At 40.3% G+C, this 23900-nt stretch overlaps 1 protein-coding gene across 1 annotated transcript in view; it reads right to left on the bottom strand.

Annotated features, from left to right (window-relative positions):
- Positions 1-276: 276 nt before the first annotated feature.
- Positions 277-23900, bottom strand: part of LOC126964946 (uncharacterized) — a 53313-nt gene continuing 29689 nt past the window's right edge. Inside the window, exons 53-79 of the mRNA XM_050808279.1 lie at positions 23243-23896; positions 22853-23161; positions 22081-22401; positions 21300-21605; positions 20906-21217; positions 20512-20826; positions 19817-20143; positions 18838-19458; positions 18451-18759; positions 18074-18376; positions 17286-17594; positions 16729-17043; positions 15834-16133; positions 13990-14463; positions 13239-13595; positions 12496-12699; positions 11935-12117; positions 9391-9579; positions 8233-8997; positions 6926-7123; positions 6194-6391; positions 3997-6099; positions 3526-3914; positions 3032-3214; positions 2557-2827; positions 1446-1690; positions 277-1214 (exon numbers count right to left, since the gene is read on the bottom strand). Of these exons, the coding sequence (XP_050664236.1) occupies positions 846-1214; positions 1446-1690; positions 2557-2827; positions 3032-3214; positions 3526-3914; positions 3997-6099; positions 6194-6391; positions 6926-7123; positions 8233-8997; positions 9391-9579; positions 11935-12117; positions 12496-12699; positions 13239-13595; positions 13990-14463; positions 15834-16133; positions 16729-17043; positions 17286-17594; positions 18074-18376; positions 18451-18759; positions 18838-19458; positions 19817-20143; positions 20512-20826; positions 20906-21217; positions 21300-21605; positions 22081-22401; positions 22853-23161; positions 23243-23896 (10829 nt within the window). The 3' untranslated portion in view covers positions 277-845. The remainder of the gene's footprint in view (positions 1215-1445; positions 1691-2556; positions 2828-3031; positions 3215-3525; positions 3915-3996; positions 6100-6193; positions 6392-6925; positions 7124-8232; positions 8998-9390; positions 9580-11934; positions 12118-12495; positions 12700-13238; positions 13596-13989; positions 14464-15833; positions 16134-16728; positions 17044-17285; positions 17595-18073; positions 18377-18450; positions 18760-18837; positions 19459-19816; positions 20144-20511; positions 20827-20905; positions 21218-21299; positions 21606-22080; positions 22402-22852; positions 23162-23242; positions 23897-23900) is intronic.

A 23900-nucleotide genomic window follows, 5' to 3' on the forward strand; every position in this document is an offset into this window, starting at 1 on the left:
TTGAATATGTGGGTTCATTCCACAGCTTTGTAGTACGTGGAAGAACGCTCCTTGAATACCACACGGTGGAGGACCGCCACACATCTAGATGGAGGGGATGATATCTTAACTTGTGGCGTGTCGTGCTAAGGTGGAATTCGGCGGCAGGAATCAGGTGAAACAGCCCTTCGGAACACTCCCCGTGATAAATGCGGTAGAAGACACACAATGAAGAGTAAAGAAGCACTTTGCGACTTTGAAACATCTTACATCAAAGTTAGAATTAAAACGAAACCGATTATTATTATTATTATTTAATTACTCATTTTCTTAAATACTACATATTCGATTATTATACAAAAATATGGTGATTTCGAATATTTATAAAATGAATATCACAACGTTCGAAGGAGGCGACATAATAGAAATAAAATTAAAGTTTTTAATATTAGGTTAGGTTAGGCCACAGCGAGCGCAGGCGAGGGTTGGCGCTCAGGGTGGCCTGCCTGGTCCTCCGGCGGCGCACTCTGAAAGTCGTAGAGTAAAGAGGAAGAGCCGACACCGCCCGGCGCCGGTGGAGGAGCAGGGCATCGACTAGCTACATTAAGGCCTCATCGCACGAGAACTAACATACGTCAGAGAGGGCCATCATCGGGCATTACAGATTAGATGAGACATGAGTTAGACTTACGATTGGATATTTCACGTACTTTTTGTATGTTTATGGCTTGAAGCTTTATTTATCTAGATCGTCTCGTGCGATGTGGGAAGGCGCGGACCTCGAAGTTCGCTCATGGATCATTTGATTTTTACAATAAATATATTTGACTATTGCACCTAATAAATCCGCGCCTGGAATTTGGAGTTTAACGCTGGAATAGAGGGTTGGGGAAGTCTGGCGGGTGCGGAAGGGGTGCGGGAGGCGGTCGCGCACGCCGCCAAGCGACCAACCAGCATGCGACCGCAGCGGCTACTGCGACCAATGCCAAAAGCGCCGTGAGCGCTAGCGCTACCGCCAGTCCCGCCGCTGACACGCACACTTCTCCGTTCACGTTGGTCGCGTCTGCAGAGCCGTCACGTTGTCGCGCCGCGCGTGACGGGTCGCGACGTTCAAGCGTCAATATCTGATTGGATTCTACTGTCACCTCCTCGCGCAGACGGCCCGTTAACGGACCGGTATCATCTATCTCTCGTTTTCTACGTTTGCCAAAGGCGTCAATGCCGCGGCAATTCACCTAAAACAAACATGTTATAATAAGCGAAATAATCAAAAATGTAAGCCATAAAATGATCAATCTTAGCGATTTTAAAAGGCAAACTAGACATTTCTGTTCAATAATACATTCAGTAGAAATATGCGATCAAACATTAAAAATGATTTGAGAAGAACCAATTTATGTGTTGTTTTTTATTAAAATTCCGTCAACTAACAAGTTACTAATATTTAAATGTGCATAATCTCTTACCGGTTGACATTTTCCAAAGCAAACTCGAATGTTACATTGGAATCGTATATTGTCGCTACTCGGGAACTTGAACGCGTTGAAAGCAGCTCTGAGCGAGGTGCCATCGTCACTGCGCTCCCATTCACCAAAAATAGCAGCGTCTGTTGCGCAACCATCGGCGTCTGTCACCGTATATTCGTTTTCTATGTTCGTTGAGAGTTCGCTTGTTTTCGCTATACAGCTGCGTGCAAAGCCACCGTAAATACCTATCGAGAAAAGTAGCATTAGGATAGAAAAGGCATTAATGAATAAAGAATAAAGCTGGTTCAGTCAAGTTAGTAAGTCTTTTGTGGGGCGATGTATATGCTTTTACAACAAGATCCCAGAAAGGTTTCAAAACAAAAGTATTACGGAATTGTTAAAAAACGTTTGTGTGGTAAAGTTTACTTTAACATAAATTACTTTCTTAATGATACCACAGATTGGGAATGAATTGACTGCTCTCAGGCTATTAATAATAAGTTTATTTGTACAATATTACTTTGTAAACATATTTTTTGATGAAAAAAAAGCTAGCTAAGTTTGTTGCGCCTTCTCAGGCCTGAGGCATTCTTATTGGAATGGGTGGTAGTTTTTGACTTTCAATAAGCGATGTCACATTCTATTTTGAATAAAATTATTTGAATTTGAATTTAAATATATACATATAAAGTATAAATTTGCATAACGCTTCCATAAACGATAGAAACTCAGCTTTTGGCCAAAATGAATGAATTTGTATAACCGAGCTTTTGGTACAGTATTAGGATACTGTACCACAACAACTACAATTCCAATTTAAAGATCTGTGTTTCAAGAGTATTTGAGTAACTTTGAGTTAGAATCATTCCCTGGCAGTAACGCTAGAAACGGCTTAGTAGTTTCAGAAACTACATGTCCCATAGATGCATTAATACAAATTATCTCTTTAAATATTAGTATTTATTGTTCTCTAAATGAAAATAGCCTATGCGGTATTGCATTCATAAGTTTATCAAGAGTAAATAAGTAATAGTAAATAAGTTTGATGAAACAGTACTCAGATAAAATTCTATGAAGAAATCTGAAGATGAAAATAATACTCGGTACTCACTCGAAGGTTGAACGTCAACTTGTAAAACGAGGTTTTCTCCTATTTCCGCAGAGCTGACCTCGTCTCCAGTTCTTGTCACAATCCTCATAGAACAAGTTGGTGGAGGACCAGTATTAGCGATTGTGCCAGCGGTCGTTAACATTGACACGTTGAAAGCCAATGTCACGTTCTGTTCGCCGGTTTGGTAAATACATTTTATGTGGAAAGCCTTAGCATTTGATGTTACCAGTTTCGGATGTTTTTGCATAACCAGGACGAAACTTGCCAGTCCCTAAAATAAATAAAAGATATTTTTCAACAAAGAGTAGGTGCGGAAGAAAATTATCTACTTTTATTTTGAGAGCGATGCTCTAAAATAGTTTTAGCTTCATTGGAACTTATGAGAATAACTCAATGGTTATTAATTGTAAACGAGTTGTGTAAGGAGAGTTATTACCAGAAAACTTTTCTAAAAATATTTCACAGTAGCACTTACATTGACATGAACTAATCCACAATCACCAAAGTGTACGGTGAAGTCGACTGGACTCTCCTGGTTTTCAGATGTGTGGACAACTAAGCGACAACGCTCATCTTTGCTGTATCCTTTTACGTACAATACTCCATTGAAATCCTTAATCTTAAGACTAACACGTACTCCATCAGCTAGACAGTGAACCTGAAATATTCGTAAAAAATACACTTCAATGCTAGTAAAAAATAATAACCTCCAAAATAATAAGTCGTATTTGGGTACAGGTCAACATTCTTCTTTCTAGAATCGTATACTTAAAATTGATCATTATTTGCATTCGATTAGTAAGTTGGATTTAATTATTCTCGAATATCTAGTATTAAATCTAGAACAGAAAGTTTCATTTCAAAGTATATTCCAAAGCCGATAAGGCAAATAAATTGAATACAATCTAATAAAATTTTATCAAAAAATTACGATCCATCTTACAATATTATTATATCAGCTGTAATTACCTGCATGTCAGGTAGAGGGAAATCAGTACGGTAAGTAATGTTAGGTGTCGAGGTAGCGTTGCATTGTACTTTAGGGTTTCCGATATAGCCAGTTATACATGTACAACGGGATCGATGTCCGACTCCTTCGCACGTGGCGTACAAGCCGCATGGCTCAGCTTCACACACTGGTACACATTTCCCGTTAATACATCTCTCGTCGTCATTGCAATGATCATCTGAGCGACAACCGATTGGTACGCAGATATCGCCTTTAGACGTGTAGCCGCGGTCCGAATCACACACGCAACGACCACGTGCATCAATAACCTTTCCTTCTGATTCGATACAAGGCTCACATTCACCGTATTCATTCACACCCTGGCCATCAACACATTTTGTAGTGGGAGCTGAAAGTACAAAATGATTATTAAATTATTTGCCTATAATTCATTTATTTTCTTATTTTAATGTAATATGAAAAATACTTACGTTTATATGGTGTACATTCAATTAGAGCATTGCCCTTGAAACCTTGTTCACATTCGCATATCATAGTTCGAACAGGTTGTGTATCTATCACTTTACAAATCGCGTTTTTGCCACAAGGTTCAATTTCTAGACACGGATTGACACATTTGCCTTCCAAACAAGCAGTTCCAGATGGACAATCGGTGTCTGAGTTGCAGCGCTCTTCAGTTTTATTGCAACCCATCGGTGTGCTCTGGTAGCCAGGTGGGCATACGCAGTATACATCATGTTCGTGTACACGGCATTCTGCTGGTTTGTTGCAAGTTGCTTCAGTGCATGGTTCCACACATTTACTGTTAACGCAGGATTTCTCTGGTGGACAGTCTGTATTTGCTCGGCAAGTAATTGGCGTGCAGGCCACATTCGGGTTTCCGAATGTTCCATACTGACAGCGGCAAACTGCTTGATGGTGTTCTCCGTAGCACTCTGCTAGCTGGCCACAGAGATTCCGTTCGACAGAGCATGCTGGCACACATCGACTATTTATGCATGTTTCATCATCAGCGCATTGACTATCCGCTCTGCATGTAACCATGTAACAACCAGTGCGTGGGTCCCCTATGAATCCAGGCTGGCAGGCACAAACAGGCTTATGTCCTCTTATTTGGCAATCGGTATTAGGTCCACAGTCACATGGGTTCTTACAGACTGATGTTATGCAAGCATGGTTGGAAGTGCAGTCGTTATCAGCTTCACAGGCAACGTCTTCTAGCGTAGGAGTTGGTCGACATATGCCACCGCCTCCACTGATGTATCCGGGCGGGCAAGAGCAAAGCATTGTGCGTAGTGGCAAAGTTGCAAGCACTTCGCACTGAGCTGGTGTTGCGCAAGGTCTTAATTCAGTACATGGATTAACACATTTAGATGATAAACATGCCAATCTAGATGGACAATCAGCGTCTACTATACATTCCTTCGTTATTTCAGGTTGACATTCAACATATGGACTGCCGATGAATCCTGGATCACATTTACAAACTGCTAAGTGATTACGAACAAGGCAAATTGCATTACGGCCACAGTTGTTTTCGGAAAGGCACGGGTTTATACATTTATGGCTACGACAGAATTTATCATTTGGACAGTCTCCATTTGAACGGCATTCTATTGGATTACAATAGGAATATGAGTCACCCTCAAAGCCGTTACGGCATCTACACAGTGGGTGATTTCTTTCCACATAACATTCAGCATTAAAGCCGCATGTATTGTTCAGTAAACAGGGGCTTATACAGTTTCCATTAATACAAGCTTCATTCGATTCACACTGAGAGTTTGTTCGGCAGCCCAAAATGCGACATGCGCTGTAAGGATTGCCATCATAGCCTTCTCGGCAACTGCAGACAGGTCTGTGGTTACGTATGAAGCATTCGGCATTATCTCCACAATTACAAGGGTTGCGGCATATCCTATTGACACAAGACTCTTGTTCGCTGCAGTCAGTGTCAGAGGAACAACTTAATGGTGGTAGTTGAACTGGTTTACATGATCCGGTTTTATCCGGTACGTAACCCTCAGGGCAGCGACATATCAATGTACGGAAAGGTACGCTGTCCGATACTGAGCAGCGAGAATTTCCTGTACATGGCTTCAATTCAGTGCAAGCTTCGCGACATTCCTCTCTGAGACATGCATGTCCACTTGGGCAGTCTCCATCTGCTCTACATTCTGGCTGTCCCACGACTGTTACTCTTTCACAATGTGTTAACGGATCTCCTAGAGGTAAAGCAGGAGGACATTTGCACGAAGCACCATGGTTTTTAGCGAAACATTCTGCATTCGATGCACATGGATTATTTCCATCAATAGAACAAGCATTTTTACATACTCCTCTAATACACAAACTGTCGTCATTGCAATCAAAGTCAACTTCGCATTCAGATACTTTACATTTTGTGAACGGATTGCCTGTTGTTCCTGGTGGGCATCGACAGTTAGATCTATGGGACTTGCCGTAACATTCAGCACTGATTGAGCAAGGAGTTTCTATTAAACATGGGCTGATACATGCTCCATTGTAGCACATATCACTATCTGGACACTCATTATCTGATGAACAGCCAACTGCAAAAAAAAAAACAAATGTTAGTAATTGCAAATAAATAATAATATGTAAGCCTGTGTACCTATATATTTAGTAATATGAATTTATGTTTACCTCTAACGCAGCCTGTGTATGGACTTCCCGAGTATCCTTGACGGCAATAACAGACCGGATGATGTCGAATTACTGAGCATTCCGCATTGGATCCACACAGGCATGGATCTGCACAAGCTCCGTTTATGCAGGCTTGTGACAAGGGACAGTCTGAGTTAGCTTTGCACCCAACTGGTATCACTGATTTATCTTGGGAAGCTAAAATAAATAAAAATGTATTAAGCACGAAGATATTTATCAATTTATCTATTTTTTCCAAATTTAACTCAGGTCAATTTAACAGTATTATACAGTTATAAAATGACTGTAAATAGTTAATTGTAAAATAAAAAAAACTGTGTGTGTACTTGTGTATGCACGTAAGAAGTTATACTTCTTAGGCCTAACGAAGCAAAAATCATTAAAATGATTTATTCCTCGTGTTATTCTACGTTTTTAGAAATAACAATTTTGTAAAAATCTTGCAAAGATGGCTTTGACAATTAACTATTAAATAATGAATACGGCTATATGGGCTTGAACCCTTTGCTTGACCTAATAATGGACGAAGAAACCAAAAAAAAAAATAACGAATGACGCAAACGTCAGAAAATTTTAGAAACCAACTTCAACCTGTTCAATTTTTGTGTTACAGTGATGCGCGCGCATCTTAAAATTTCACTCTCATAATTTTTCAGAACGCGCCTAAAGAAGTATAACTTCAAAAATTAACTTCGATGTGAGGAAACTTACGTGGAACACAACGTATTTGCGCGTTTCCTGAGTATCCATTAGGGCACGAGCATCTAGGCTGGTGATCTATAACGCGACAGAGCGCGCCCACTCCACACTCGTTGATGCAAGGATTGACACAAGCGCGGTCTACACAAGCACGTTCATCTCCGCACTCATTGTCGCTATAGCATTCCCAAATTGATGGTTGTCTTGATTCTGAAAAATATTAACATTAAATTATTGAATAAATAGCAAACAATGGGAAAGTTGATAAATGTTACAGTTGAAGAACCGGTGAAGCGAAGCAGAGCAAAGAACGTTTCCTGCTCGAAATTTAAAGGAGAATGATTCCTTTCTCTAGTTAGGAAGCAGTCACGTGATGATAAAATAATTAATAAATGTAATTAAATATGGGTGTTATTTAAATGGTAAGCATAGTATTGGTATTTTTGTAGCAGAAAAATATAATCTGTGAGCAGAAATAGCTAATTGATCAGCAACTCATGGCCAGCAAATTTTCTCAAAATTGATTCCTTTAGAACTCTTTTTGATGTAATTTCTAATATACTAGATACTACTACCGCTTCAGAAACAAATGGCGCTCTGAGAGAGAAGAAGCGGCACAAGAAACTCTCCCAGCATTCTTTTTTTGCGCTCTATTCAATAAAAATATACAATATTGTACAGTCATTTCTATCGCTATAAAATAATCACAATCTAGTCCCAGGCTGTCCAATTATTTAGATATTCAGCTGTGGAGTAATAGGATTTACGACAGAGCCATTTTTTTATAAAACATTTAAATTTATTTATAGATAATGCCTGAACAGTGGCTGGGACTTTATTATGAAAGTGTATACATTTAGTTGCAATGAGCTGCTCCTGTTTGATAAAATTTTGGCAAGCCCTCAGAGGTTAAGCAAATAAGTTCATTTAAACGCCTAGAATTCTTTTTTAGCACTCGCCGGCCGCTACGCTCGGCGCGTGCATTGTTTTAACTGTTCTAACATAAACATAACCTAAGCAATTTTTATAAAAAAATTTAGAAATCATGCTGACCAAGTAGTTATTTTTCGGACTGAATGTTTATTATGCAAACTCATGTTATATTGTATATTGTAAGCTGCTTATTTATGATTTAATTTTTGACCATTATCAAAATTATTTTGGAACAAGGATTGCTGCCCGATGTTTTTATTGCAAACAAAATCTCTGTATGCTGACGAAATTATTTAAATGCTGTTTTTTGTGGCTCACCTAATTTTATAACTATTTAATTTTATAGCTAAACATTTAATTACTTCTCATAAAATATTGTTACATACCTGTATTACACTCGATTCTCGGATTGCCCAAATATCCAGGAGGGCACGTGCATCGCGCTACGTGATCCACTGTCTCACACAGAGCGTTCTGTCCGCACGACTCAGCGCGACACGCGTCGACGCAGGTTCCGCGGCGACATATCTGACTATTAGCGCATTCTGTATCCGATGAGCATTCCGCTTCAGGTGGTCCTCGGCAGCCGCTATCAGGTGCCGTGCGTCCTCCATCAGAACACACACAGGCTATCGCTCTCAACGGTAATATATCAACTATTCTACAGAGTAGACCAGCATCGCAGGGGTTATTCTGGCATAAGTCAACGCAGCGGGTGTTCACGCAGGCCAATGGCGAAGCGCAGTCAGCATCTACAGCGCATTGTTCTACGTTGGGAATGGACGTGCAGCCACGAACGTATGGATCTCCTGTCTGATACGAAGGGCATGAGCATATAGCGCGATGACCGCTGGGCGTGCAGATAGCACCTGCTGCACATGTGTTATCAGAGCACACAGGTTGGCAAACGCGGTTCAATCTGTTGCAGGCCTTAGTGTCGTCACAGTCGTCGTTGTACTGGCATGCGGATGATATACAGGCCCGTCGCGGGTCACCCTGTGTGCCGGCCGGACAGCGGCATGTCGCTACGTGTGAGATCACTTTACAAAGCGCGTTGCGACCGCAAGGCGAGCTCGTAGCGCATGGGTCTTGACAGTATCGGTTGATGCAGCTCTTGTCAAATGGACAATTATCGTCCGTGGTACATTCAGCTGAAATAAAAAATTAAAAAAATCAGATCATTTTCCATTTTGCGTATTTATTTAAAAATTTGATGAAAAATAAATTACTAAAGGTCCTTTTGAAATATATTTTTAAAATGAAATTTTTTTGTTGCTTTTGTACAACAAAATACCAACAAGTATTTATTCATTTATTTATTTCTAATAAACAAATTACATATTATAAATATCAAAATTCTTTTACATACATAAACTCAAGTTATACCGCGTACAAAAGCTCGTGTTTAGTTTTAGTGTGTATGATTATGTATTTAAAAAAAAGTAATTTTTTACAAAAGTAGTTTTAGTAAAACAAAATATTCAATCTATGAACATGTTTAACAGTATAATATTATCAAGTATCAAATAAATGATATAACTTACGTGTGTAGCAAGAAACAGCGGGATCTCCGGCGGTGGACGGCGGACACGAGCACTTGGCGCGGTGTTGGTCGGCCTCGCACAGAGCGCCCGCCCCGCACGCACCCGCACACGCTGACACGCAGCGACGTGACACGCACGCTTCCGCAGCACCGCACTCTCCGTCCGAAACGCACATTCCACCGGTTGCGCCTAATTCAAGTTAAAATGCATAAATTTAAAAAATATATTTATATATAATATCAACACATATAACGCCTACTACTCGCCTAAGTCAAGTTAGTAACTCTTTTGTGAGATATTTTAGTTTGCTTTGCAAGATCCCAGAAAATGTTCAAAACAAATGTATTACGAAATTCACAGGAATTGTTAAGAAACATATGTGTGGTATAGGTTAATATTTTTTTTTTTTTTATTTTTTTTTATGGAATAGGAGGACAAACGAGCGTACGGGTCACCTGGTGTTAAGTGATCACCGCCGCCCACACTCTCCTGCAACACCAGAGGAATCACAAGAGCGTTGCCGGCCTTTAAGGAAGGTGTACGCGCTTTTCTTGAAGGTACCCATGTCGTATCGTCCCGGAAACACCGCACAAGGAAGCTCATTCCACAGCTTCGTGGTACGAGGAAGAAAGCTCCTTGAAAACCGCACTGTGGAGGACCGCCACACATCCAGATGGTGGGGATGATATCGTAACTTGTGGCGTGTCGTGCGAAGGTGAAATTCGGCGGCAGGAATCAGGTTGAACAGCTCTTCGGAACACTCCCCGTGATAAATGCGGTAGAAGACATACAATGAAGCGACGTCTCTACGCAACGCCAAGTGATCCAGCCGTTCACAGAGTACTGGGTCCCCGACAATTCGAGCTGCTCTGCGTTGCACGCGGTCAAATGGATCGAGCTGATACTGGGGTGCGCCAGACCAGAGATGACAGCAATACTCCATGTGAGGCCGGACCTGCGCTTTGTAGAGCGCTAGAATGTGGGCCGGCTTGAAGTATTGCCGTGCTCTATTTATGACGCCCAGTTTCTTTGAAGCCAGTTTGGCTTTGCCCTCCAGATGGCCACGGAATTGGCAATTGCTCGAGATTTCGAGACCCAGTATTCCAATACTAGGCGAGGCTTTAAGGGAAGTGTTCTCGAAGAGCGGTGATACGGCAAATGGGGTTTTTTTAGTGGTAAACGCGCAAACTTGAGTCTTCTGGGGGTTAAATTGGACAAGGTTAAACTTACCCCATTCCGCGACCTTCTCGAGAGAGGACTCGATAGAAGACACAAGTTTCACCCGGCACTGGTCGACGTTTTCCCGAGAGAGACCTGCATGGCCCGTGTGGCCCGAGAGGCCCGGCATCACCAGTGCTGTCGTCTGCATAGCAATGCATGTTGGCGGTGTCCAACATATCATTGATATGCAGAAGAAACAGCGTGGGAGATAGCACACAGCCTTGGGGCACTCCAGCGTTCACGGGCTTGGGATTCGAGCAATAACCGTCGATAACGACCTGTATGCTGCGCCCAGTAAGGAAGCTGGATGTCCACTTGCATAAGCTCTCGGGAAGCCCAAATGATGGAAGTTTTGCGAGGAGCGCCTTGTGCCATACACGATCAAAGGCCTTCGCTATATCCAGACCAACTGCCAGGCCTTCCCCCTTGCTTTCAATAGCCGCCGCCCATCTGTGTGTTAGGTATACCAGAAGATCGCCAGTCGACCGACCATGGCGAAAGCCGTACTGCCGGTCGTTGATCAACTGGTGACCCTCAAGGTATACCAAGAGCTGGCGGTTAATTATGCTCTCCATAATTTTGGAGAGTAGGGAGGTAATAGCAATAGGCCTGTAGTTTGCCGGATCCGAACTGTCTCCTTTTTTTGGGATCGGATGGACAAGGGCTGACTTCCATGAATCAGGGACTACGCCTTTTGAATAAGAGTGCCGGAATAAACGCGTTAGCACCGGCGTCAACTCAGTAATATAACATAATCACAGATTGAGAATGCAGCGACCGCCCTCAGGCGATTAAATAATAAATTTTATTGGACAACTTTTTATTGTAACTATATTTTTATAAAAATAAGAAGCCCGCTGAGTTTGTTGAGCCCGTTCTTCTCAGGTCTGTGGCACACCTTTTGGAATGGGTGGAAGTTTTTGACTTTCAATAAGATGACTTTCTATATTAAGTATATCTTATTTTGAATCAAAATATTTGAAATTGAAAATATAAATTTATAAATTAATCCGTATTAATAACTAAGCCCAAAGAGCGTGACACTGGCTCATTTAGTTTACAGTGATATTATCAAATATTGAATTCATTTATTCCTTTCAAAAGTCAAATACGATTAATGATAAACTGAAACGTCCATTCTTATAAATTAAAGTCGAAATGTATTTTTAAAATTTGTGCGTCATAACAGTTAATTTGTCAATGTCTTTAGTTTTTAGCTTTTCCAACTACTAACTGTCAAATTACACAAGCAAAAATATACTATATTTGTGTACCTATGTGTTTGAGGAAAATGTTGGTAAATATTAATATTATTATTCTCACCCGGTAAACAGGCAACATTGGGGTTTCCTTGTAGCGGGGAAATGCAGGCGCAAGAAGCTCGGTGGGCACTCGCGTGACATTCCGCACCGGAACCGCATTGTTGCGTGTCGCACACGGCCACGCATCGTCCCTCCAAACAATGCTCTTCGTCGCCGCATTCAGCGTCTTCCCTACATTCTCCTCCTACACAAATATTAAATCGTTTAGTAAAACAATTTTTGTTATGCATCTATTATTTATTGTATATACACAGTTCTTTGATCTACGATACTTGGTCTGTGCATAAATTATACAGTAACTTGCAAAATTACTTTACATACTAAATATTATATATATTTATACATTATTCCTAGTGTATTGTACAATAGTGTTGACAGTGCATCAAATAAAGTGATGAAGTTCGTCGTGTTTCCCGAGACCGTGTCAAAAATGCACCTTATTTACCTGCTTTCAGCCGATTTTCGACGAAACTAAATCCAATTATTCATATCATTCATTTTTGTCTGAAATAAACAAATCATTAATGTGTTATTTCATTTTACAATAATTTAGATTACTCACTGGGATTACACTGTACGGAAGCATCACCGCTCAGCGGCTTAGGGCATTCACAGACGAGTGTGCGGAAAGGCAAAGTGTTTGCGACTCGGCACACAGCCCTTGTGCCACAAGATGTTTCATCACACGGGTTTCTGCAGCTCCCTTGAAGACACGCCAGGTTCGGTCCACATTCCGCGTCACTTTCACATTCTACTTCTTCTAGCACTAAAATGAAATTTAGACATATAAAAGGTGCTAATATATGTAAAGTTGAGAGTTAATTTTGGTATGCCTTCGAAGTCATAACTTATTGCGCGCTTGGGAATAATATTTGAGCGAATTTTTTACGACACTCGTTCAAAATAGTATGAAGTGATATCTATTTTCAAGAAATTTATTTAGTAATTGGTACACAAAGCGAAGATTCCATTGCCGCGACACGTTAGATAAGGCATTCATTATAATATCATTTACATATGAAAGGTTTAGAGGTGTGGAGGATGATATTCTCTAAAAATACTGTGTATTTCAATAAAGAAATTTTACAATTATTTCAGAAAAACATTATGTGGGCATAGTCTAATATGTTACGTAAATACTTGTATATATAATCCCACCGCAGTTTTATGTCTATCTTTTAATGGAAGACCACAGAATGTGAAACCATTACTATCTTTCAAATTGGACCCGTTAGGTAAATTTATTAAGGAACATAAATGTACTATGACTTGCATAATTAATAAGTAATAAATAAGAGCTTTTACCTGGCTGGCAAGATATTTTAGGGTTGCCTCTGGTACCACCAGGGCATTCACACATCGGCGTGTGTCTGACGACTTTGCATTGAGCTTGCGGCGCGCAGCTTCCCGGACAAGGATCTTGACACTTATTTCCTCGGCACGCCAACCACGTCGGACAATCGTCGTCCGCGGTACATTCATCTTTACGACATTCCACCCACGGATTGCCGCGGGCTCCTGGTCTACATTCACAGGAAGCGATATGTCCGCGTCCTATACACTGAGCTTCAATTCCGCATCTGACTCGTGAGCATACTTTCAGACATGAACCGTTTTCACAACTCTCGTCGTCTGGGCAATCATTGTTACTGTGGCATTGAACTGAAAAATAAAACGGAGTATATGAATCATTATGAATTGTATGGCGTAAAAAATTGTTCTGGTTTCATTCTAAGTAACTTCTATTTTTTTTATGGAAAAGGAGGACAAACGATCGTACGGGTCACCTGATGTTAAGTGACCACCGCCACCCACATTCTCATGCAAGAGCATGCATGTTGCGTTGCCAGCCTTCAAGGAAGGTACACGCTTTTTTTGAAGTTACCCATATCGTATCGTCGCGGAAACACCTCAAAAGGAAACTCACCGTGGAGGACCGCCACATCCACATGGTGGAGACGATATCCTAATATGTGGCGCGTCATGATTTTTATGTATTGATTAATTTTCTATCGAGCTAATTATACTAAAAGAAGTCAGAAAAAGATAGGTATACCTGAATAGCATCCAGTGTATGCATCACCCTCGTAGCCTGGTAGGCAAGCACAGCGCGCTCTGTGTTGTCGCGCTATGCACCGTGCGTTGATACCACAGCTGTTCTGAACACACACGGGTGCACACCTGCTATCTACACAAGCCATGCTATTCGCACAATCATCGTCTCTTGTACATTCAGGTAGCGGTGTCTCAGTTATTGTGATTCGTTCGCATCTTACGAATGAGTAGCCGGTGTAGCCGACCGGACAGGAACAGACAGCGGAGTGTCTGACGCCGGTACAAATAGCATTAACACCACAGGCATCAATACATGGGTCGGTGCATTTTCTGTTAACACAGGAACGATCTCCTGGGCAATCGTCGTTCACCACACACTCCGGGTACGAACAGAAGCCGTCGCGGCATGAGCCATGAGGTCCACAAGGGTTGGGGTCGCAAGGATCAAATACAGTTGGTGACGTGGTTGGTACATCTGTAAGACATATCAATAAAATAGTTATTAGAAAACTTGTTATTACATACTTCCCTCCAGTGAACGCATATAAAACATGGAAGCATTTCTGACGCTCAAAAATAGCGCAACTCAAACTATCCCGTATTGGGGAGGGCTTACAAACTATACCGGCTCGCGGATTAGTTCAGGATTATAAAAAAATATAAAACAAGGATTTAAAACACATCCATGTGTTACAAAGTCGTGCAATAATCATAAATATCGACGCCCCAAGGGTTTTTGAATATATTTTCGCGTGTAAGTAGACCAATTACATAAAAATACAATAAAATATATTTTGTTTCAAGAATGGTATGCGTTCACTGCTTCCCTCCCATAGTTTAGTGACGATAAAAGATTCAATAGTAATGACACACTCACACTGGGTTGCATTAAATTAGCTGTTATAGTTAAGGTTAAAGTCAAATTTAACGTTGACAGTAACGCTGACATAGACTGCGGAATGAGTTGCACCATCGTATACCTTATCATAGTTAAAATTAAAAATCAAGCTAATATTGAGTATTTATTTGAAACTTTTGACAGGTCGCTATTTAAATAGTTATTTAACGTAGTATTTTCATTGATTAACGCGATTGTTACACATTTAAATAAAACACTTTTAAAGGATAAAAACGCGTGTAATTGTAACTGTGTTTTTACATTAGATTTTTGCAAAAACAGTTATAATTACACGCATTTTAATCCTTTTAAAGTGTTTTATTTAAATAGTTATTTAACATTAACAATAGCTTTAAAATTATCAAATGGTGCAACACATTTTTTGGCTAACCAGTAGTTTAACATGTTGTAAATTCTAAAGCCAGTTGATGCAACCCGGCCTTAATTGTGCAAAAATCGCACTTGTTGTTCGATATTTGCAATATAATTTTATTCAATTAATTCAGTTTTTCCAAGTTACGTCAGTTGGTGCTGGGGCTGCTGCTTCGACTGCCGAAGACAGCAAACGTCGCAAATGTCGGTCTAAGTGAGTCATACATCTTTGTGCCGTTTGGTGTCGAGACAAACCCGTGGGGCCCAGAGGCGCGGAGTATGTACAAAGTACTCTCTTCGCACCTCAATAATGCTACTGGAAACCCAACCGCTGACAGCTACTTCGGTTAACAGATCACCCTAGCTATCCAACGCTAAAATGCTGCCAGTGTTCTTGGTACGCTTCCCCGTAATGATAGTTTTAATTTTATGTAATCATAGTATTGTAAATATAGTTTTATAAGATTAATTCAATAAATAAAATATAACAATAAAAGTACTGAATTAATCAAAATGCAAAATTGCTGAGTAACAATAATTGAACATGATACAAATACAAGGAATACTGATATTACCTCTTGCAACGCAGTTGTAGAATGGATCTCCAGTGAATGTTGGTGGGCAGGAGCAGACTGGGGCGTGATCGAAGACTCGGCAGACGGCGCCTGAACCGCACGCTCCCATACAAGGGTCTACGCATTTGTTGCGGACACAAGCGCGGTCCCTTGGGCACTCCGAGCTGACAACGCACTCAGGTCGACATCCAGAGGACGCAGCGTCTCCACTAGTGCCTCTTGGACAGGAGCATACCGCGTTGTTGTTGACAACTGAGCACAGAGCCCCGGGGCCACATGGTGACGGTGTGCACGGTGGTGCTAAAATACAATATTTTAGTACTTAGATAACTTATAGTATGTATGTATTCATTTAAAAAACCTTTTTTTTTAATTTCCTAAATTTCAATGACATTTTCGCTTGTATAGTACAACGCTTCAACCACTGACCTGTACAAATACCACTGGACAGGCTGTTTCATTACGCATGAAACTAAACCTTAACAGACAGCAATAAGGTTAAATTTTATTAAAATACGTTTATAAAAATGAGCTCTCACTTAGGAACCGGTATTTGTTCATTATGCAGGTGTATGATTTTGCGATATTTTTATATTTCGATATATCTTAATAGAGAACACAAAGTAAATTTTATTTTTTACGCTGTGATTATATGCAAAGCTGAATGTAGTAAGAATTTGATCGAAGATTTCATCTACTTGTACCTACGCCTAGGTCAATATTAGCCAACACAATCACATTCTTCCTATAAATTGTCCTAATTGTTCCTATAAAATGCACAGCTACCATCATCCTACTCTCCTATTCTATCTTATCTACATGACCAAATGAATTGGTCAGTTTTTGATACAATAACAGATAAATGTTGAAAAGCTAAAGTTATTGATGTATTTACCTGTCACAACAGTGTCACATTTGTCAAAAGCATTTCCTCTTGTTCCTGGCGGACATGAACAAAGTGGAACATGATTGACTGTTTCGCAATCAGCTCCTACTCCACACGTGCCCTCACACGGATCGCGGCACTTGGATCGTATACAGGCCCGTGTTGGTGAGCAATCCGAATCAGCAAGACATTCTGGCCGGCAACCAGTGTATGGGTCTCCTCTTAGGCCTGGTTCACACTCGCAGGAGGCGCCACTTCCACGCGCCCGACAAATAGCCCCTGGTCCACACGGCGATGGACTACAAGGATCATTTGGAAGTTTTTCTGTAACATAATAAGTGCATATTGATTATTTTGCCATTATTGAGCGATATATCAGTGTAGCAAGTACGAAAGCGTTTATTTTCAACGAATAACAAGATTGCGACACTGTAAAATCAACCAGTAAAACCCATGCCTAAGTTTTAAAGGTGAAGCCACAGCTAGCAGTCTTGTTGTGATTCTTTAATAGCAAAGTTTTTAAATTTGTAACAAGTGAAGCGTTCTTCCGACTGAGTTTATCTTACGAATATTATCGATGCGTCGACACTCAGAAAGGGGATTTCCGTAGGTATTTGGTGGGCATTCGCATCGTGGCTCGTGAGCAACGGGTGAACAGATGGCGTTGAGACCGCAAGCGCCGGGGCATGGATCCACACACTGTTTGTTGAGACACGTGAGTCGCCACTCGCAGTCACTGGAGCTGATGCACTCGGGGCGACAGTACGGCGGCGCCCCGATATAGCCATGCCGACATTGACATGAGCTGTCTACACATTCGGCGTTCTGGCCACAGTTGCTGCACGGTGACGGCACTTTAGGTTCCGCCTCGACGACTGCCAAAAATAATTTAATTAGTTAAATAATATAGTGATAGTTTTGAACATAATGCTGCCAAATTTATTAATGTATACACATTTATAATAAAGTCCCAGCCACTGTTTTGGCATTATCTATAAATAAATTTAAAAGTATTATTAAAAAATGGCTTTGTCGTAAATCCTACTATTCCACAGCTGAATATCTAAGTTATCGGACAGCCTGGGACTAGATTATGATTATTTTATAGCAATAGCAATGACAGTACAATATTGTATATTTCATTAAAAAGAGCGAAAAAAAAGAATGCTGGGAGAGTTTCTTGCGTCGCTTGTATCGCAAAAATAATTAAAAACAATAAATGCATTTTATGCCTTTTTTATATTCCTATTGATGGGTTATATAATATCGAAGAAAAATAAATAATATTGTTTCTTATCATTTAAAAGAAATGTTCCATGTGTACCTACATGAAAGTAACATGAATAAGCATTACCTGGCAAACAACGTATAAATGGATCGCCGGTATGTCTGATGGGACAACTACATATTGGTGAGTGAGACATGGTGTGACAAACAGCTCCTGTGCCACACGTTCCTGGACAAGGATCTTGACATTTGCTGTTCCGACAGGCGCGATCAGTGGAACAATCTGAGTTTCGACGACATTCCGGTCTACAGCTTGGAGGTTCTTCAAACATTGGTGGCCTACAAGAGCAGTGGGCTACGTTGCCATCAGATCGGCAAATGCTGTTTGGTCCACATGGATTTGGCGTGCACGGGTCGCTGACAACCGGAGCTACAATAAATACATAATTATTAAAAATTCATATTGATTTTATTTACGAATAAAGTGCTATTTAATCTTTTTACCCGTAACTCGGCGACATGCGATGAATGGATCTCCTTGCAGTGGATTTGGACATTCACAGATTGCGATGTGATTTATTACGTTGCAGACTGCTTCAAGGCCACAGGCGTTCTTACAAGGGTTGACGCATTTGTAATTGATACACGCTTGGTTTCTCAAACATTCACTGTCGCTTGTACATTCAGGACGGCATTCCACATAGGGATTGCCGTGATAGCCAACAATACAAGAACAAGTTCCATTATCGCATACTGCGTTCACTCCGCATGGTGAATTGTAACAAGGATTCACTGACGGTTGTGGTAAATTATCTGTAAAGGTAAAACGAAATACAGATTAGAAAATAACTATAAACTTTGGTGACACATAATAATGTATAGGAATATTACCTTCAATGAAATAGCAACCAACGAATGGGTCACCTATATATCCATTCAAACACGTGCAAATAGCGATATGGTTCATAGCTCGACACTGTGAATTACTTCCACATGAACCTAAGCAAGGATCAACACATTTCTCTCGTACACATGCTTTGTCGTTTGGACAGTCGGCGCTGATGGTACATTCCGGAGAACATTGCGGTGGGGCACCAAAATAGCCAGTCTTGCAGGAACACATAGGTGCATCGCCGATATCTCGACATATTGAATACGCTCCACATGGATTTGGTTCGCATGGTGATGATATTGGTGTGGCTAAAGGCTTTTCTTTAACGCATCGAACAAACGGATCTCCTTGGAAACCGGCCAAGCACGTACAATAAGGACTGTGTCTATGTGTACGACATTCAGCGTTTTCGCCACAAGTATTTGTACATGGGTCCACACATTTTTGGTTTATACACGCTTTGTTTAGCGGACATTCAGAACTGATTACACATTCTGGTCTACAATTTGGTGGATATCCGGAATATTCCGGCAGACAAGCGCACACAGCTTTGTTATTTATGTTTCTACACGTGCTGTGAGGGCCGCATGGTGAAGGTTGACATGGGTCGACGGGTTCCTCTGCAAAATATAATATTTATAACTTTATAAAAAAGAAAGAAAAATCATTTATTGTGCAACTCAAACCTAGTGTACAAGTAGACTTATTTATTAATTTACATGAACTTGCAGATTTGGAGTTCACCTCAACATAATACTGATCATACCCACAGGTGATATGAGCAGCGCTGGTCTTCCGGAGAACTCCAGGTGGTCTGGCGGATTGTCAGACTACTTAAAGATTATACATATTATATGAATTACCATTCTAAATTCAATTACCATCAGCTGAACGTCCTGCTCGTCTTGTCCCTTATTTTCAAAAAAAAAATCTTACAAGAATTTATAGCCCAAGCAGGTATGTTATAATTGTATTTACCTTGTTTCAATTGGCATATCTCGTACGGGTTACCCACATGATTTGATATGCAAGAGCACCTCGGTATATGGTCGACAGTTTGACAGTGTGTGTTCTGCCCACAGAAGCCGGGGCACGGGTCACTGCATTTATTATTGATACAAGCAAGATTCTGTTGACAATCTGAGTTCAGCAGACATTCAGGTCTGCAGCTTTCGTAAGGATTACCGAAGTGATCGTTAGAACAGACGCAGCTAGCTACGTTATCTCGCTCCTGGCATATCGCGTTTGTTCCACATGGGTTTGGTGTACAAGGTCTTACTTGCGCTGTCGGTTTTTGAGCTATAGCTAAAAAAAAAGATTATTATTAACATTATCAAAATAAATAATATTCTCGATTTTATTCGGTAATATCATAATATTGGCATATTAGGAAACTGACTTGAGATGTCGCTTTTGCAAATCTAAACAATTTCGGAACACGAGACGTCGTGGGTTCGAGTCCCGCATCATTCATAAAATTTTGTTTTCAAATCATTCATTAAATTTGTGTATTCATCCTAGAAGTAAGGGTTATCACTTTAAAAACATAATAAATTATTTAGATTTGCAAGAGCGACAACTCAAGTAAATTTCCTAATATGCAAATACTGGGGTTGAGCAGGTTATCAACTGTAAAGTAGACCCTGTAGATGAATATCATAGTAGTTTTGTACCTGGTAAACGAATACATTCATTGAACGGATCTCCTCGATAACCGTCTTGACAAGTACATTGAGGCGAGTGGCTGACAACTCTGCAATTTGCAAAGTACCCGCAAGCGCCGACGCACGGATCCACACATTTATTGTTTATACACGACTTGTCATTAGTACACTCGCTGTTCGATATACATTCCGGGCGACAATACGGCGGTTGTCCGATAAAACCGTTCATACAAGAACAAGATGAGACACTGTTTATTTCTTTGCAAATCGAATTTGGACCACATGGTGATGGGACACAAGGCTTCTTTTCGACTGGCGTTTCGTCTGCAAATAATGATTTATGTTATAGTAATATATTTAATAAATAACAATCACAAATTTTAGTACAATCCAACGAACTTACTTTGAATTACAGAACATTGTATGAATGGATCGCCAGTTAATCCGTTGCGACAGTAGCAAATTGGTTTATGATTGTGAACTTTGCATTCCGAATTGATACCACAAGAACCTCTACATGGGTCGATACATTTCTGATTGGAGCACGAGAGCACCGTCGAGCAATCCGAATCTATGAGACATTCTGGACGACACGAAGGTGCTGCCCCAATATATCCAACAAGACAAGTACAGATGGCTTGTTCATTTACCGCTCTACAGACACTATTTGGACCGCAAGGGGATGGTGTACATGGGTTGATATTATCTTCAATTTCTAAAACGAGTAATAAAATATTAAAAAATTACCAAGCATCATCAAGAATTTTAAATTATCGTACAATATACTATTTACTTACCTAGGATAGGATTGCATGAAACAAAGGCGTTTCCGTTAGTTTTAGGTGGACAATAGCACATTGGCACATGGTTATAAACTTCACAATTAGCGCCTCGCCCACACAAGTTTTCACATGGGTTAACACATTTAGTGTTAACGCACACCAAATTAGTAGCACAGTCGGAGCTGTGCGTACATTCGGGACGACAACTCAGATATGGATTTCCAAAGTAATTTGTTCGACACGAGCAGACTCCGTTTTGGCACTCAGCATTGGCACCGCACGGGTCAGGATTGCAACTGTCGTATTTAGGTGGAACAGGTTCTGCAAAAAAATTAAATGATTGTTTACATTAGTACTTTATCAAGTATCACAATGAAATTATCACAGACAAAGTTGATGAATTCTTTAATCAACGAAGAAGAAATCAGATCAAATTCGAAGAGACACATTGCGTATTTTTCTTTCTAAAAAGTCTCGCTTTATAAACTCCCTTATCTTACAGAAGGAATAAATTAGAGGGGCACTGCATCGCAATGCATGATTTTGATTATCATATACACATTTTTAGTTTAAAACAATAAAACCTAAATGTACATATTATTTAAACTATTATATTAATTAAAGTCAAATAAACTTTATTTAATTAAGCTTAAACTAAGCGCTTTTGAATCATCACTATAAATATTTCTTTTAAATTACTAAATCTACCATATATTCGGGAAAAGCAGAGCTCATGTGAAGAACATACAAGAAACTCAACGGCCACATTTAATTAAAATTGAATAAATAAACTTACCAATATTTTCTAATACGAAACAGCTTCCAAATGGATCGCCAGTGTATCCTTCTAAGCAGCTACAAATCGCAGCGTGTTGATGTGCTTGACACACCGTGTGTAGTCCACAGGAGCCAACGCAAGGATCTTTACACTTTTGGTTCATGCAGGCCTTATTACTTGGACAATCAGAATTGATGGTACATTCCGGTCTGCAGTTAGGTGGTGTGCCAATATAAGAAGCCATGCAGGTACAAATCGGTACTCTGTTTTCAGAATGACACAGCGAGTTTGGTCCACATGGAGAGGGAAGGCAAGGGTTTACTTCAACACTCGGAGTATCTGTAATTGAGACATTTTATTTAAATTTGTTTGTTATTCTTCATAATTATAGATAGATTCTTATAATAATACTAGCTGACATGACAGACGTTGTTCTGTAGATAATAAAAAAAATACTGTTTATAGGAATTTGCCAATAATATTTCAAAACATCAAAAAATATTTCGTATAAAATGCTCCCTGTTGTAATAATGAAATTGTTTCACAGCGGAACTGTCAAACCGTGCGTCACTAAATTCTCTCATAGAAAATACGTCCATACAAAACAAATATTGAAAATAAAAATAATTATGGGTCCCAAATCAAAAAAAAAATATCCTATCTCTCAAGTTGGACAAAACTGCACTCCATGAAGTAAATCCGTCCGTTAGTTTAGGATTCCATCGCGGACAAACAATGTGTCACGTAATTTTTATATATATTAAGATGATTCCTGTATAAGTCTACTTACTTTGTATGGGTGCACATAAGACAAAAGGATCGCCTTCGAAACCTCGTTCACATGAACATATCGGGGCATGATTAACCACCCTGCAAACCGAATTCCTCCCGCATACGTCAACGCAAGGGTTAACGCACTTTTGTCGCACGCAGCTAAGTGATGAAGGACACTCTGAATTAACCGTGCATTCGGGACGGCAATTTGGTGGGGTGCCCAAGTATTCTGGTAAACAGGAACACGATACTAAGCCATTATTATTTTTGCAGATTGAGTTACTTCCGCATGGATTTGGTTGGCACGGGTCGCGTACAACGGGTTCTGTAATATAAAATAGTTTTAAAAATATAACACATTTCATATGCCTTAATAAGAGAAATAACTTTCTAGAAAATACTCTACCTTCTTCTTTGATAAGGATATGACAGTAGGCATAAGGATTGCCAGTATAACCAGGTGAACAGGAACAAGATGGAATATGGTTCAAAACTTGGCAAGTAGCTGTTACACCACATACTCCCGGGCAAGGATCTTGGCATTTATTGCTCAAACAAGCTTTGTTGTATGGACAGTCATTGTTGATCACACACTCTGGACGACATCCTTCGAAAGGATTTCCATAGTACCCATCATGGCAAATGCAGGACGCAGCACCGTTAGATGACACCTTGCAATAGCTGTTGGCTCCACATGGTGATGGATTACAAGCGTCCACATGCTCAATCTTTTGAGTTATTTGGTAGCACGATAAAAATGGATCTCCAGAATAGCCCTCTTCACAAGAACACATTGCGGTGTGGACTCTGACGGAACATATCGTGTTTGTTCCACAAGAACCAACACAAGGGTCTTTGCATTTGAATGCAATACAAGCTTTGTCTGAAGCACACTCTTCGCTAGATGTACATTCTCGGCGACAGTTGGGTGGAGTGCCTTCGAATGTCGGTTGACAAGAACATTGGTGCGACTTTCCATCTGAGCTTTCAGTACAGAAACTGTTAGGACCACAAGGTGATGGTACACAGGGATTACTTGGAACATCTTCATGTTGTTGAACTGT

Source organism: Leptidea sinapis, chromosome 6 (assembly GCF_905404315.1).
Source record: "Leptidea sinapis chromosome 6, ilLepSina1.1, whole genome shotgun sequence".
In the NCBI taxonomy this organism is placed as follows: Eukaryota; Metazoa; Arthropoda; class Insecta; order Lepidoptera; family Pieridae; genus Leptidea; species Leptidea sinapis.